The sequence below is a fragment of the Verticillium dahliae genome, genomic scaffold, assembly GCF_000150675.1.
Source record: "Verticillium dahliae VdLs.17 supercont1.4 genomic scaffold, whole genome shotgun sequence".
NCBI lineage: Eukaryota > Fungi > Ascomycota > Sordariomycetes > Glomerellales > Plectosphaerellaceae > Verticillium > Verticillium dahliae.
This window is the reverse complement of record NW_009276925.1, coordinates 393,023-410,069: the sequence shown is the minus strand read 5'-3', so window position 1 is coordinate 410,069 and position 17,047 is coordinate 393,023. Positions and strand designations below refer to the sequence as shown.

At 51.5% G+C, this 17,047-nt stretch overlaps 4 protein-coding genes across 4 annotated transcripts; 3 read left to right on the top strand and 1 right to left on the bottom strand.

The window, feature by feature from the left end:
• Positions 1–1,372: 1,372 nt before the first annotated feature.
• Positions 1,373–2,666, top strand: VDAG_02461 (vacuolar membrane PQ loop repeat protein; the record flags this gene model as incomplete). The annotated part of the gene is made up of 5 exons (XM_009653114.1): positions 1,373–1,489; positions 1,561–1,660; positions 1,806–1,929; positions 2,072–2,347; positions 2,405–2,666. 5 exons carry the CDS (start codon positions 1,373–1,375, stop codon positions 2,664–2,666), a joined length of 879 nt encoding a protein of 292 aa, XP_009651409.1.
• Positions 2,667–8,055: 5,389 nt separating this feature from the next.
• Positions 8,056–10,128, top strand: VDAG_02460 (trichothecene efflux pump; the record flags this gene model as incomplete). Its single annotated transcript, XM_009653113.1, has 4 exons — positions 8,056–8,280; positions 8,337–8,395; positions 8,462–9,135; positions 9,632–10,128. 4 exons carry the CDS (start codon positions 8,056–8,058, stop codon positions 10,126–10,128), a joined length of 1,455 nt encoding a protein of 484 aa, XP_009651408.1.
• Positions 10,129–10,640: 512 nt separating this feature from the next.
• VDAG_02459 (aspartate-semialdehyde dehydrogenase) lies at positions 10,641–11,918 on the top strand (the record flags this gene model as incomplete). Its single annotated transcript, XM_009653112.1, has 3 exons — positions 10,641–10,668; positions 10,772–11,026; positions 11,116–11,918. 3 exons carry the CDS (start codon positions 10,641–10,643, stop codon positions 11,916–11,918), a joined length of 1,086 nt encoding a protein of 361 aa, XP_009651407.1.
• A 677-nt stretch (positions 11,919–12,595) lies between these two features.
• VDAG_02458 (uncharacterized protein) lies at positions 12,596–15,615 on the bottom strand (the record flags this gene model as incomplete). The annotated part of the gene is made up of 4 exons (XM_009653111.1): positions 12,596–15,011; positions 15,069–15,126; positions 15,185–15,205; positions 15,312–15,615. The coding sequence occupies 4 exons, from the start codon at positions 15,613–15,615 to the stop codon at positions 12,596–12,598; spliced, it is 2,799 nt and encodes a 932-aa protein (XP_009651406.1).
• Positions 15,616–17,047: the final 1,432 nt, after the last annotated feature.

Below are 17,047 nucleotides of genomic sequence, written 5' to 3'. Positions count from 1 at the left end.
TATATATTAATAGATACTTTATAAGATATATCTTATTTTAAAAGGATTAATTAAATATTCTTCTTAATTAATTATAATTCTCAAATTAACCCTTTTATTTATTTACTTTTAATCTAAATGAAAATTATATTATTTTATAGCTCTTATTAAAGGCTATAAGAATCTTCGATCTATTTCTCGATCTAATATCTCCTTCTTAAGATATAATTACTTTTATCTCTCCTTTCCTTTTATCTATTATTATCTCTTCCTCCTATAACTAAGTAATACCCTTAATTATTACCTATACCTCCTATATCGTCTACGTATATACTAATAGATAAGGATAAGTATATAATTATTATAGTTAATTTTAGTAGTAGAGCTATGTTTATAGCTTGCTCCCTATCTAATGTGATTTCACCCCTGCCGGGCAGAGCAAATAACTAATAAGGGCCGAACAAATAACCGTCCTCTAGTAGTTGGGTCATGGGCTGGCTGCACGTGCTGGGTGCTCTGGTTTGGCCAGTAACAATCAGTGAGTCGACCCCTGGAAGAGCAGTCGGGGGCCGAGTCAGCGCCAGCGTGAGAGAAGGCCGCAAGACATTGCCGATAACATGACATTTGAGGGCGATGGGCGAGGTTTCTTGACATGTCGCAGCGACAATGATCATAGTATATAGAGATTGGCATGCGATTCATCAGAATTTCCTGCATTCAATGTCGTGGCACTCCATCTGATGGTTCCTCAGACATGAACCCAGAGCTAGCCGCCGCAGGCAATGACAATCAGGGTGTGTCGAAGTATCTAGACAATGCGAGAGTAGGAGCTCGACCCTGAACTTCAGAATCATATCACTCAATGGAGAGAGTATCAATATCGAGACACAGACTCCTGGATTCTATGATGGGGATTTTTTTCTGGCCTGCGGCTGCCATTGATGCTATTCGGACCGCTCTCGGATGACAATGTGACACCACCCATTGGTGATTCGGACTCGGAACCTCCACCGAGCTGATTGGCCGTAGACTGCGAGGTCGGAGATGCGGGGACCTCGAAGCCCGCTAGGCCGACGACGTCATAGGCTAGCCAGCCACTGAGACCTGCGTGTTGGGTTACAGGGCGCTGCAGGGACCGATTTCTGGCGCGATAAGCTCGATAGCACCATCTGCAGCGCACCACTAAGGGAAGGTGCGTGCTGCAAGCTGAAGAAAGCGTGACACACACCTTTCCATTCCCACCTGACTCAACTCGGCTTGACCGACGCCAGCCATTTCTGCATCGCTCGCTGCTGCAGAGGAAAAGCCTTCGAAGGAGAACTTGCAGCTTGGCTTCTCGGCGGTCCTACGATTTCCCTCCTTCTTCCCAACTCGCAGCGAGCCGCTCAGCAACATGGCTTCCATCATCCCTACGGCCATCATGGCCCTATCGCATCACACGCCCACGGTTCGCGATTCCTTATCTGGAATCTTTGGAAGCATCAGCCTGACAGCTTGGATCTGCCTTCTGGTAACCCCTCCCTCGCCCGCCGAAGCTTCAGACCCTCCAATGTACGACTCCCGGACTGACGCCGCTCCTAGCTGCCCCAACTCATCGCCAATTACAGGGCGCAAAGTGCCGATGGCCTCTCTATGGGCTTTCTGTTCATCTGGCTGCTTGGTGATATCACCAACCTCGTTGGTTCGTGCCCCCGCAGCACATCTCATAACTCTTCGTGGAACCTGTCAAGCCTCCCTGCCCTCTCGCGATCTATCATTGCGAGCTTACGGCCTGTACTGCCCAGAATGGCAAGGCCACTCTCGCAGGCTCAATCTGATACGCCCAGCTCGCGAGCACACCGCTAACTCGAGCAACACTCTAGGCGCCCTGTTTACACATCTCGCACCGAGCGCTGTCGCCCTCGCCTTCTACTTCTGTATTGCCGACATCGTCCTGATTAGCCAATCCATGTATTATAACGCGAAGAATGCTCGCCGCTCTTCGCGTCACCGCCAGCCGCGCGCCACAGACGACCAGGCCCCAGGGGAGGAAGATCCTCTACTGAACGAGTCGCGCCGCCGCACATCTTCCACTGGCTTGCCTGGGTCGCAGAGGCCGCCACGAGGTCCACACCGAAACATCACTCGAGCCGCTGCGTAAGATTGTGACCGGCGAGGACGATACGCCCGACAGCAACCCCTGGCTGCACAACACCCTAAGCCTCCTTGCCGTGTGGCTTGTCGGTGCTGCCGGCTGGTTCATCTCATACAAGGCCGGTGCCTGGGATGCCGACCACGGATCGTCGGACCCCCAGTCGCCGGAGGAGGACGGCATCATGGCCAAGGTCGGTCTGGCCCTCGGCTACTTCAGCGCTGTATGCTATCTCCTGTAAGTCGACCTCCCTGAGCCATCGCTTCCAAGGACAGACAAGCTAACTGCTCTCAGCGCACGCGTTCCCCAGATTGTCAAGAACTACCGCGAAAAGTCATGCGAAGGACTCGCCCTGCTATTCTTCCTGCTGTCCTTGACGGGCAACCTCTCGTACGGCGCCAGCCTGATCGCGTACTCACAGGACCCGCACTATCTGCTCAAAGCCCTGCCGTGGCTGGTTGGGTCCCTCGGTACCATCGCCGAGGACATGGTTATCTTTGCACAGTTTCACTTGTACGCATCTGAACGCACATCCGTGCTGGCGAGCGCGGCGTGAGATCGTTTACTGCGTGATCAATTGTCGAATGGACAGTCCATGTTGGAAGTACATGCCTTCACAGCCCGATTGGACAGGAGGGCCAAGAACTTGGGCCACGGTTTTATGAAATGGGTATGATAATCGTCGCCCTCTCGTACCTTTGGCATCATCATATGGAGAAGACTGGCTGCATTTATTGGCGTCTGGGCAAGGCTTACGCCACCCGGCTGGCTGGCCGCCATCCGAGGCTGGCCTGGTGACATTTTAATTAGAGTTGTTCAACAGCATTGGTTACGTCGTTGTATTACAACGCGAAGGTAGTCGTCCAGACCACGACGCAGAATCAATGGCGCGTGTTGTCTATTGAGCTTACCAATATTATCAAATATCTAGCGTTCGCGATTACTTTTACGGAGAGCGACATGTTGTGACAATACATTGACCTTGCCCGTAGACCACGAGCTGTCCAATATTGGACGAACTTCGCTTTTGTGCCTTTGATGGCATCCTCCATCTCGGGTGTCCTTTCGCTTTTGCGTTTTGTCAAGCTTGCGCCGCTTTGCATCATCACTCAGTTCGACAAGTCGACGACAGCCTTGGATTACTTTCACTTGTAAAACCCATCATGGGCCCAAATCTCTACGAGCCCCATAATACCACCCGATGTGCCTCAACATGCTGCTATATAATGGTTGCTCATTAACGCGTCGAAGAAGACTTGGAAAGCGGTGGATCTGAAGGAGCTGTCCATGTTGATCTGTCGAAGAGACGCCCGGCCATGGTCCCTCGACTTCTACCGGATCAGCGCGCCAACAGAGTGTATGGGACGTAAAGGCGAGCTGTCAGGGGTTGCCTGGCAATTCAGTGTCCCTCATATGTCAAACATGGCGGTCGTTCAACTTCTGTCAGGCTAGGGAGAACTCGTTGTCAAGTGCGTCTGCCAAGAGGTGAGAGGAATGGCAGTACATGATTTTAATAGCCATCGGGACCTGTGCTCAGAAGACTATGCGCACTCGGATGTGACATCGCTGCTATGTCCAGTTTAAGGAGTCTGTAGGGGTCAGGCCGTCTCCGCCAAGTGTTAGCCGGAAAAGGATAACCAAGATAGTACTGCGGCTCAGGGGCTGGGCTGGAGGTGTAGACCGAGCTCGGGGGCTCCTGGGCGGCTTCGATATAGCGTGGCTTCGTTATCTATAGTTAAGTGTCTGAATAAAGGGCTAGAGCGCGTATTAATTTACTCTTGAAATCAAATTTATAAATATTATCTATTCTTAATTCATTTAAAACATTCAATTCTAAGCTTTTAATAAGTTCTATAGTTATTAAGAATTAATAATATCCTTCCTATTAATCCCTATATACTTCTTTTATATATTTCTATTACTATTTTAAGTATTATTACTTATTATAGGTATAACGGATAGGCAGTTAGAGGGACCCTATTATATAACTATCCCTTCGAACCCGAAAATGATCTCAGTATAAGTAAGCGCCCTATATACTATATACCGCCTTTATAATTAGGTTCAGTGCCACTACCTTTAATAACCTTGCTTAGTACCTAGGGCCCTACCTTATTCTAACGTAATCTACCTAAGATCCTCGCTATAAACCTAGAACGCTTAATATTATTTAGTAGGCTATCGTACTATAGCTTATTATGAATATACTATAGGCTAGGTCCGCGATTTAGTTAGCTATAAAGCTTATTTCTACTACGTTAATTAGGTCCCTCTAGTATATATTTTCTATATCTAAGATCAATTTCGGGTTTAAAGGGATAGGCTAGTAATTACTAATATATAATTCCTATTAATAACTATTAAGGATATTATAGGAGGTATTTAGGTAATGACTAAGGGTATTACTTAGTTAGAGGATAAAGAGATAATAATAGATAAAAGGATAAAAGGAAAGGAGAGATAAAAGTAATTATATCTCGAGAAGGAGATATTAGATTAAGAAATAAACTAAAGATTTTAATAGCCCTTAATAAGAGCTATAAAATAGTATAGGTTTTATTTAGATCGAAGGTAAATAAATAAAGGGGTTAATTAAAAAGAAGATTATAATTAATTAAGAAGAATATTTAAATTAATCTTAATAGAAGTAAAGTATATCTTAGAAAGTATCTATTTATAGTAATTAAGAATAAGTAATTTAAATAGGAATTACTATATAAAGGAGACTTATAAGTATAATTAGAATTAGATTATTATTAAGACTTAAAAAACCTAAAAAATAGGTTAAGGGGGTGCTCTCTATATATAATAGATTAACCCTTAGTAGCTATATATAGATAAGGCGCTTAGACTACCTCTAGACCTATAGGGGAAATAGAGCTAGATTTTAAGCTTTAGCTAATAGAGTATAAGAGAAATTAATAGCTTATTAGTATAGAATAGCTCTATAGGATATTATAAAAAGGATACTATTCTATAGCTATGATATTTCTCTTTTTAATAATATATATATTATTATAGTTTAGCTTTTATTTAAGCTACTAGAGTAGTTATAAGACTCTAACTCCTTATAACTCCTATAAAGATTAATCTAAGTCTTCTCTTTAATTATACTCCCCTTTATATACCTTTAATCTTAAAAAAAAATACTATTCTATAGCTTAAAATAAGGGCTACTAGAATTTTTAATATTATATACCTATTTAATTATATAGGACAATTCATACCCTATATAATAGAGTTATGAACTCTGAAGACCTAGCCTTATAGGCGTAGCATCTAGCTAATCTAGAGACCCTGGGTTGGCTAGGCCTTTTAGTGTAGTGGTTACGCTGCACTACTTGCATCTATAACACTAAGACTCGACTCTAGACCTAGCCCCCTAGATAAGCGATAGCTTCATTTACTAATTCAAACTATATTAAATCTAGTCAATCAATTCAAACAGTCAAATCTATAGTCCAAGAAAATTTAACAGTCAATTCCACCCCTGATATTTGAATTGAGTGTGAATTGATAGTAGCGCTGCTTAGCTATATGAGATCAATTACTCCTAGCCACACTTGAAACAAGCACTGAAGTCGCGGACTGTCGTGCGCATTGCTCCCTTTGGTCCGTAACATGTCACTAGTGGTTAAAGTCACCTATCCCGACGTGCCTAGAGAAATCTTTCTCCTAGTGTCTTGTAGGTCGAGGCCGCTGCGCTGGCACAGAATAATGATTAGGAACGGAAGACATCTTGCTATGGCTCTTCCTCACTTGTGGACATTACGCTGTTGAAGAATCACTTGGGCAGAACGTCACACGTACTCCATCTCCACAGTGGTTTGACACTGAGATCAAGTGGGCACCAAGCTCGGTCCGGTGAATCACCAGGTTCCGAGAAGTGAGCCGAAGCATCTTCAGTGTTGTTATCTCGCTCTCGCTGGAGTGTCAACATGCTGAACCTAGCGCTCGGCCACCAAGCTGCCCAAAGGCCAGACGGCCGAGGTGCTTATTGTTACGGGTCATACCCGTGGCATAGTATAGGCCTGTGGCCTATACCTCTATGAATGCAGCCCAGTTGAATTAACGACGTTGATTCAACACGTATCCTTATAGCTCATTGCATAGCTGCGGGATGACACTTACGACCGTGTGAGGGCTGTCACTAAGCCCCTTTGGGGCCGACCGTAACACTTATATCAAGGCACCAATTTTGTACATTCGCTCTCGTAGCATTTTCCTTGGATGATTTCTGGTGGTTGAAGTTTGTAGTCTCTTTAATGTCCAGAGACTTCGCTCCGTTTTGACAACGAAGTCTGGATAAATGATCATGTTTTATTGGCCGTAAAAGCAGAACCATGGGGTGGTAGGTGATAGCATAAGTTTGGGGGGTCAATATTTGATGTTTCTTTTGAATTCGTAAAGTGTCACTCCTGGGCTGGAATTAACAATGTGCCTTCTTGGGTGGCAGTGAGTTCAATTGTACCGCCTCAACCTCTGGGCTCAGAAAGGCGGCAAAATCCAGCCAAGAACAAGAGGTCGACAGTAATGTGAGCTCATGGATTCGAAGGCATGTCAATATGACGAACGTCAGAGATTGACACCGATCCCATGGAAATCGCGATGGCTGCCCCTATGTCTAGGGAAGCGTTCCAAGGGAAGTCAAGCGATTGGTCTGATGGTGGTTGAGGTTGTGATGGCATGTGCTGAATGGCACGATGTGGCTTGAGAGCCGAATACGGCGGGAACCCTTCCAACACCTGAGCTAGCAGTGAGTAGGAACGTCGAGCTGGCGCCCTTGTCTCCTACTTGGTTAAGTCTACATGATGGCGTTGGGTGTCTGACCAACTCGGCTTCGTGAGTGCTGGACGAGGACAGGGGAGAACGTGCGGGTAAGATATCCTACGCCCTTGAAGAGAGACTTGGGGAGACCCAAGTGATCCACTGTATTGACGGCATAAACTGGGTACCTTCCAAGTACCGTGTTCGGCGTCCGAGTGGGTACACCTGCCCGGGCCCCAGCCTTTGGAGTCCCGGACATCGTTTTCCTTCTCCAGCCTACTCTCGCTGTGTCTCCCTTGTCTTCCCGCCCAGGTTCGCTTCAGGCCACGGCTCAAGTCGCCCAATCCTGAATCTTTTCGAGTCATGGAGGTCATTGAGTCTTCACCTTACGTGTGCTGCTCGCGATTCAGGCCAACTCGAGAAGGATGTGAGCTAACCGACGAGTTCCCCCCCTCCACGATATACCAGCGAGTGAAGATTGTTTCGCAATGACTGGAGAGAGATGAATGCTTTACAGCGACAGCATTGGGACATGGCTCATAGTCAATTCTGCCCATGGATGTGCTGTTTAGGGAGCGTACCGAGTGAACCAGTCACCGTTGTAGCCATGAAGGATCAAACACTCCGCAAGATTCTACCAAGCATTGTCGTCATGATCTTCATGCCCAGAATTGGACAACATGTCCCCAGTGCACACCGGTCAACCCTCATGTTACGAACGGTCCGCCCTGAATCTGAACAGACAAGAATCTCTCCATGCCAGCGCCTGGTGCGCGTCCCCAGAACATGGGACGCCAAAACCTTGACCATGCCTTCCTAGTCTTAGCTCTTCCAGCTGCCTTCCCCCCTCCCATAGCTAGTGTCTGGGGTCATCTGGGGTTTCGCGGGGACGCGATTGTATCCCCTCCTCACCTCCCGGGATCCGGGACCTTAAACTTCCTGCTGACACCAGGCTGTGTGTGCATCGATCGACCCGGGTGGCATCTTCCATTGGAGCTATACATTCGTGCTATACATATAATCACCCTTTCCTGCTCTCCTCGGGGAGATCATACAGCACTATGATCACATAGCCCATTCATATCCTTGGATCTTACCGATCGTCACTGCCTTTACACTCCAGCAAGCCTGATTGACACCCTTCCGTCCTGTGCACATACGAGTTTCATCCCGCCACCATGTCTTCCGATGGACGGCCTGATGTCGATGGCAAGTCCCATACTCGTCACATTGAGACCGACGGCAACGACATTCTTCAGGTCCTCGAACACGACGGTAATGTGGCCAAGGTTGTCCACACGGATGGCACTGTCGACTTTATCGATGCCAAAGCCATTGGCGGAGAGTACGACGAGATGCCCAAGGGATACTTCCGCAGCGCCAGCTTCATCGGGACCGTGGTGGTTTGTCTTCCTCAACTCAAAGTTCATTGTTGGCTGATACTTACCGAATCTTCAAGGCTCAATGTCTCGGCAGCATCTGTGCGTACCTGGGCTGGGTCCTGCCCGCCAATACCTTGTATGCATACCCATCTTGACTACTCATCCATTTTGGATCAAGAGGAACTACTGACGCATCGTCCAGGCTGCTCATCAATGCAGATATCGGTCCTTCGGTCAACATCAGCTGGGTGGCCACTCTCTGGACTATGGGAAGCTCCATCGGTTTCCTCCTGTTTGGACGTCTCTCTGACATGTACGGCCGCCGGTGGATGGTTCTCGGCACCACCGTCCTCGGCCTCGTGGGGTGCATCATCGGATCTTGTGCCCAGAACGTCGAGACGTTGATCGCTGCCAACGTGTGCAACGGCATCGCGGCTGCCGGCCAGCTCTCCTTCGGCATTGTTCTCGGCGAGCTCGTGCCCAACAAGATGAGAGGTCCTATCGTGACCATCGTCTTTTTATCGTCTCTCCCTTTTGCCGTTTTTGGTCCTGTCATTGCGCGCTCACTCTTCAACAACACGTCCTCCAAGTGGCGATGGAGCTACTTCATGGGCGACATACTCGGCGCCGCTTCTCTCGTGCTCTACTACTTCTTCTACCACCCGCCGACGTATAGCCAGCTTCATGTTCAGGGCAAGACGAGGTGGCAGATGACCAAGAACCTCGACTTTGTCGGCATCTTTCTCTACGTGTCCGGCTGTGTGCTGTTCCTGATCGGTCTTTCCTGGGGCGGTGTGGCCCATCCCTGGGCGAGCGCTGCCACGCTTTGCACACTGCTCATCGGTCTCGCCTTGATGGTGTCGTTTGTTGTGTATGGTATGTACTCGCCATGTGCCCTCGTGCTACGCCTATCGATGCTGACCAGGTTCCAAAAGAGGGTTATTTCTGCAAGAAGCAGCCCCTGATGCCCCCGCGCATGTTCAAGAATATTGGATTCGACGCCATCGTCGTCGTCGCCACCATCGGATCCATGGTCTACTACTCGCTCACTGTGCTGTGGCCCGTCATCATCGGCACCATGTACACGACCGACTCGATGAAGATTGGCTGGCAGAGCTCCGTCGTGGGAGGCGGCGTGCTGCTCGGCCAGACAATCGCCGGGTTCTGCATCTCCTACGTGCCCAAGGTCAAGTACCAGTGCATCATTGCGGCAACCATCTCGTTGGCTTTCATGACTTCCATGGTCGTCATCTCTCCCGATAGATGGGCCGTGACCATTGCCACGGGCACGATCGTCTGCGTTGGTAAGCCGCTGCTCGCCCTCCTCCCTGATGCCGGCCCAGTCCCAGGCTAACCTGACCTCCCCTCTCAGCCATTGGATTCATCGAGAATATCTCTTTCCCCGGCGTCACTCTCGTCTGGGAAGCCCAAGATATCGGTCTCGCAACCGGCATCCTCGGCTCGATCCGCGGCCTCGGCGGCGCTATCGCACAGGCCCTCTACGGCTCGGTTCTCAACAACGAACTCGGCAAGAAGCTCCCCGAGCTCGTCGTGCCGGCAGCCACACAAGCGGGTCTCCCAGAGACGTCGCTGACGGCGCTATTCGCAGGCATTGCGACAGGCGACCTCTCGGCCGTGCCGGGCATCACCAACGAGGTCATCGCGGCCGTCGGCGCAGCGACAAGGGTGGCGTACACGGAGAGCTTCAAGATGGTCTTTTACACAACGATTCCGTTCTCGTTCATTCTGCTCGTCAGCTCCGTCCTGGTGCCCAACATGGAGAAGTACCTGACTTCTGATGTGGCGAAGAAGCTCAACGGCGCGAGGAGCGAGGAGTCGGGCTCCGAGGAGAAGGTTGAGAAGGTGTAATGGAATGTTGGAAGCGATGTCGGTCTTGTTTGCTCATTTGTTCGTCTGATTGACGGTTTCGAACTAGCTGTGATACCTACTGTGCCTATTAAGGTGCTCTGTGTAAAAAAAATGCATTTCGCAGTTGAGACTTGCCGGCTCCTTAATGTGACAGGTAATTGGCCTATCACAACTGAAATGTATAGTTCCCAAGGCAAGGGCCCTGGGCCGACTCCGATGGCGGGGCACAGAGGGGCACAGAGGGGCACAGAGGGACACACAGGGGCATACAGGGGCATGGAGGGGCATTGGCGGGGTGGCCGATCCCGGACGTTGAAATGGATGGGCAGTCGTGTCGCTGGTTCGGGCCACTGGGTGTGGTGTTCGTACTTGCCTCGTGGTACTTGACTCACACTACCTACTCATTGACTTTGGACGAAATCTCCCTCGAGCCATATCTCGGTGATTGTACGCCATTGACGAACAGCGACCACAAATCCCCCTTACACAGCATTGAGAGATCAAGGTACATCATGGCCGAGTTCCCAACAAAGAAGTGCGGTATGTCAAACGAACCATCGCCTCTGCCGTGTTCCTCGCACAAGGACGTGGCTCGTGACTGATAGCGTGACGAATAACGGCTGACCTGTATCTCTTCTCCCAGGCGTCCTTGGATGCACAGGCTCCGTCGGACAGCGTTTTATTCTGCTGCTCAGCCAGCTGTCCCACCTCCAGCTCGTCGCCGTTGGCGCCTCCTCGCGCTCCGCCGGCAAGAAGTACCGCGACGCCGCGAAATGGAAGCAGGCCACCCCCATGGGCGCCGTCGGCGACCTCGTCGTGCGCGAGTGCAAGGCCTCTGAGTTTGCCGACTGCGACGTCGTCTTCAGCGGTCTCGACTCGGATGTCGCTGGCGACATTGGTGCGTCCCTTGCCTCTGCCCTTCCCTTCTACCGTACCTCTAGGTACGCAAGACACGCCGTGCTGACGATCCCGCCCCCCCCCTCCCAGAGACCGAGTTCCTCAAGGCCAACATTCCCGTCTTCTCCAACGCCAAGAACCACCGCCGCGATCCCATCGTGCCCCTCGTCGTGCCGACCGTCAACCTCTCCCACCTTGACCTCATCCCCCACCAGCGCAAACACCACGGCCTCGACAAGGGCTTCCTCGTCTGCAACTCCAACTGCGCCGTCATCGGCCTCGTCATCCCCTTCGCCGCCCTGCAGGCCCGCTTCGGCCCCGTTGACCAGGTCTCCGTCGTGACCCTCCAGGCCGTCTCCGGCGCCGGCTACCCGGGCGTGTCCTCGCTCGACATTCTCGACAACGTCGTCCCCTACATCCCCGGCGAGGAGGACAAGCTCGAGACGGAGGCCCAGAAGATCCTCGGCACCCTCGCCGCCGACGGCACCGCCGTCCACGAGCAGTCGGCCCTCCGCGTCAGCGCCACCTGCACCCGCGTCCCCGTCCTCGACGGCCACACAGCCTGCGTCTCCCTGCGCTTCGCCCGCCGCCCGCCCCCCTCGGCCGACGACGTCAAGCACGCCCTGCGCTCCTACGTCAGCGAGGCCCAGACCCTCGGCTGCCCCAGCGCCCCGCAGCCCGCCATCGAGGTCTTTGACGCCCCCGACAGGCCCCAGCCCCGCCTCGACCGCGAGCTCGGCAGGGGTTACACCGTCAGCGTCGGCCGCGTGCGCGAGGACGAGAGCGGCATCTTTGACGTCAAGTTTGTCGCCCTGAGCCACAACACCGTCATTGGCGCCGCCGGCTCCAGCATCCTCAACGCCGAGGCCGCCGTGCTCAAGGGTTACATCTGAGCATGTTCAGCCTGGTCGATAAAGAGAAAACACAGAGGCAAATTTACAACAATGACACAACCAAAAAGATGTCTGGATATCAAAAAAGGATCGTTTACATGCACAAACTATAGACATGACAGGTTTCTAATCGCCAATGCAAGAGCTCATGCTTGATTGCCATGGGCAAGCTTGTGATATGGAATGTGATTAAAGCGTATTGAATCATCTATCGAGAAACGCCAGAGGATCATACATCAAGTACGATGGAGTACAATTAAGAAAGCCGAAACAAGGGCCTGGAAGACGACTGGGCTTTTCTCGCAAGTGTGCTCGTCCATCGGCGGCCATGAGACAAAGACTGATAGAGACAGCCGCTCGTGCTGACGATGCAAAGAACTCAGAAATGGACAAATCTTTTGAAACCTTAAACGCCTCATGATCCATGATTTCATGTTGTGTCGTAAATAGTATGACCACCCTTACCACAGAAGAGTTGGACCGGTGTGGACACAAGGAAAGCTGGCATCCAAGGCCGCCTCGAGTGCTGCTTTTCGCGCGCGTAGGAGAAAAGAATGATGGCAGAGAGCACGGCATAGGTGGTGTCGTGCTACCCTACTTGGGCGCCCGCAGATCTTTTGCGGCATCCGAGTGAGTGGCCTCCCAAAATACATGCAGAAGACATTACTGAAAGTTATTCAGAGTTTGTCCTCGTCGTGCTCAGGGAGAGGCGGAAATGGAATCGTCTTGCTTTTTCCATCCGCAGAATCAGAGTCGTCATCAGCGACCTTGTCCTTCCCCTTCTCGGAGTGAAGGGTCTCCAGGGTCTCCAGTTTGTCTTCAGACACCTCACGCGTCGGCGTCATGGGCCTTCGGGCCTCGCTGGATGTCCTGGGCAATTCCGGAATGTCTTGTGGCATTTTCAATGACGCCTGTGAATTAAGATGGGCAATCTGCCTCAGAGAGCTGCTCCGCTGTCGATTGTGCGCCTGAAGAGGTCTGGTGCTGCCGCCTACCAGCGACTCTGGACGTGCAGGTGCACGATCGGACTGGGCGTCCCACTCGGCGAAATCTTTGGCACTCCAAGACGTGCGGTGCGGCCTCGCTCGCCGAGGCAGGCTGCCTACTGAATAGCGGGAGCTGACGCTATTGGCCCGGCTGGATCGGTTGATTGGACCTAGGTAAATGGCAGAGCTATTACTTGGCCCCTCAAGATCGGTAAGTTCATCATCTTCGTCTTCGATCTTGCGCGTTCGTCGCACGTCGTTGACCTGGAAGGTCTGCACCACTGCCTCGATATTGTTGGCATCTGCTTTTGGTGGAGGTGGCATGTCAGGGGCCGTGTTCTGCATATGTTCGTAGTATTGGATGCGGATGCCGTCGAGCTTCTCTGGTTTGAAGGTCTCGCGATTGCGGTGAAGAGACATCCAGGAGGAAAAAGCACCCAGTATCACCAGTGCCAGGACGGCTAGCACCAGGAAGGCTTGAACAACAATGATGAAGATGCCAAGGATGGTGGATAGGATACGGCCGATGCCGAATTCTGGGAGAAAGGCGATCGAGAAGCCAGCTGTGATAATCTTGGAAACTCCCAGCAGCCAAATGGCCACAGTAGAATTTCGACGGCCTTCATATGGACTGAGCTTGATGAAGACAACGAACGAAATGATTTCGAAGATGAACAGTCCATAGACCTGGGCCAGGGGGCTGCGAACGCCCCCACCGAGGAAGCAGGCTCGGATAAACTGGTAGCTGAACCAAAGGGCAAAGAACCACCACCTGCTCCGTCTATAATGAGCAGCCAGCCAGCCAAATCGCTTGATGTAGGCTTCATCCTTATGAACGGTTGTCCTGTTGGGATCGTCGTCGATGAAGCGCACGCGGAAGAAAGGCATCGATCCGTACCGCTTCGCACTCGTTTCCTTTTCTCCAAGATTGCTCGCGCGCGTGGCTGCAATGAATGGCACAACGTTGAAAAGCGTCCCCTTCTCGAAAACAATGATGTCAGGGCCGGTCTCAAATTTGCCGAAACGGAGTCGAAAATAGCAAGCATATGCCACGAGCCCACCCATGCCTACAAGCACAAGGAGAAATATGATGGCGGCTATGGCCGTGGGGCCTGCGGGTGCCTTGATGTTAAATTGGAAGAGAGCGAGAGTGATCAAGGCGGGCGATGCGATGAGGAGCGTGCGCAGGACGCTGGCCGCTAGGTAGCCAGGTAGATGGGAACGAAAGTAGGTGAACCGATCAGCCTTAATGATGTTCGTAGCAGCCAGGAAGTCGAGCAACAATTTGCATGCGGTAACAGACGCAGCAACCAGACCAATGGCTACAATCCACCAGATGAGTGCGACGAGGAAGGCACCAGCGGCTGGAATCTCGACCATTGATAATGTGCCGGGGAACCCTTGCCAAGTACCTGGCAGTGGCATTCCCGGCGTGACGGGGTTGCCTCCCCATTTGTAGTCGTAAGGGTCGCTCGCGTTGTACGGCGTCACCGCGCGCGACATGAGGTTCTTGGGCGTGAGCAATTCGACCGAGCGTCCGTAGATCTGTTGCACGAGGCCACCTTCGGTATTGATGACGGCAGAACCAGCACCACCAACCTGGCTGGCGTTGCCGCTGATGCCAGCAAAGCCGGCAAGTGAGTCGACTATCGATTCGCTATAGATGAGGCCAGCAGACCACGCGAAATTGCTCCAGAAGGCTGGTAAAACGCTGGGCCAGCTGACAGATAGCGCGCCAGAGAAGTATATTGTCTGGAAAGCCTCGAAAATGACGAGAACCGAAAAGGCGTGAGCGTAGTGCGTGCGAATGTGAGGAATGCTGACGCCATATATAGCAGTGGCGAATGAGGATAGGATGGCTATGGCGGTTAAACCACCCAAGGCAGACGATATCGCATTTGGGTGTGAGAATGACCTGCCGTTGTGCATGACAGCCCGGAAACAGCCAATCTCCGTCTCGCTGGAGTTGGCGAAGAGGCGAAGCGTTGCTGAGCCCTCGAAATCGGGAATGTCCAGAGAGATGGACGGCATGCCTTCGACATCATTAGGTGAGATTGGGAAAGCAGCCCAAGCCTCGACAGCCCTGTCGGCGTTTAACGGGCACAAACTGTGTGTTGCGATCAGTGATTGCCACGAAGAATGCTCCGGATGATCGTTTTCCTACCTGTCGATTCTCGGGGAGCCGCAAGGGTCAAAAGTCATATCAAATCGTGACTTGCCATCTTGAAAAGTATTAGTACATTTACATTTTTGTATCCGAGTAATCCGGGGTTGTCTTACAAGCCTCCACAGTGATGTGCACTTGAGGAAAGAAGAAATGTTAGTTAATGCATAGATGAACGTCGAGGATGGTGTCTCATTGTGTCTCGACGCAGCGGCCTAGGCGGCCATGGGAGAGACAACGTACTGATCAAGTTCTCTTGTCTGACATTGGTGTTGCCGTCCAGGTGGAAGACCACGGTCCGATTGTCTTTAAAATAGCCGGTATCGAACTTGGTGATGTTGAACAAGCTCTGGCCTCCGAGGCAGTCGGCAAAATCGCCTGAAAAGAGTGCTGGGTATCTGTCGACAGCAAGCTGTCGCGTCACTCCATTCGTGTCGTTGAATTCTTGGTATACTGTCTCTCGATCTTGAGCCAGGGTTGGCACAATCCAGACAACGACGGCAACCCAGAGGACGACAACCCAACTTTCCCTCCACGTCCGCGCCATGTCGTGAAAAAGCCAACGTAGGTTGACAAAGTCGGACGTGTCGCGCACTCGTCGGGCAAAGGGCCCCGAAAGTTGATTCGGTGTTGCAATGTGAAGATATCAGGGTGATTGGGTACGCTTGAGAATTGTCGAGAGTGTCGCGGGAGATTCGTGATGTCGCGAAGTCGTAATACGAGGGCTGGCAAACATGGGAAGCGCGGTATCTGTCTTGTCGGGCGAGACGCCGTGGACTGCAATGGTCGAAGCAACTGAAACGCTCTAAGGCCTCGATGATTCGTGCGAGATGGCGGGAGCGTTCGCCGCAGGTTGTAGGTTCGATGAAGTTGGAATGACTGCAGTTGACTGTGCAGGAGTGCGTTTTCGAGAAGGGAGCATCGGGTATGCTGGAACAGCAACGATGGAAGGAGAAGCAACAGATAGGGTTCTTTAAGACGGCCAGGGTGCGATATGATCTTATTATCCATCCGACTTCTGGGCCACACTTGGCTCGATGGCCGCACCCAAACGAGCGAGGTTGACCAGGGTGCTAGCAGGGGCTCTGGTTTGACGGTCGAATGAAATGCAAGGCCTGAGCATGCCCGCCAGGCGTACTGGGTACCTGTACATACTGCTATCTCGTCGAGGGTTAGCTCCCTTGCCGCTCTTGCAGAGTCGCAATCATCCAGGCTCAGTTGCTCATCCCGCCTCAGTCAAGCGAAATTCCTGAATACCTACGCTGGCAGGCAAGGGATCATTTAAACTCTGTTGTTCCGACCTTTGTCGTTTCCAAAATCCGACATGGATCCTTGCACCTGCCAACGCGGTTGTCCTCCTGTCTGCCCAGCTTGAGACAGTTGCGGGAAAACTTTGCCATCGACACCAGACCTCAGGGGCGAAGCGGTGGTTTCTTCGCTCTTCGAAACAAAGAGTGCGCAGACACCAATGGACTGCTGGTATGGTAGGATCTGAGGGCAGCGTTGATGATGCAAGGACCCGAAGCACCTAGCCTTACTACATTTTTTTCTGTTGTTGGAATCTGGTATTGCGGGTCAGGTAGGGCTTCTTGAGCTAAATGCACCCTTCCAGATCAAACAAGAGTACTCGACTCCAGGGTGAGAGAAACTTCCGATAACCTCAAACGATGTCCTTGTAGCTCGTGTTGTTAGGCTCCCAAGGCCCCTTAGGTAGGTATCAAGTTCGGTACATGGCACCCAACCCACCAAGTTACGAACCCTGACCATGGGTGCCTACCTAAAAGCAGCATGTTTTCGGAACCAGGCAGGTACCAGGCGACCAGGCGCCGAGCCCCCCTGTCCCTGCCCTGACAGCGCAAGAAGCCTGCAGGTGCCTTCTGATCAACATTGCACCCAAACGGAGTCGGCGCACTTACCCATTGGTTCATGAGTGACAGGAGAAGAGGATTGGAAACTGGAATCTTGATCTTGAATTCTTG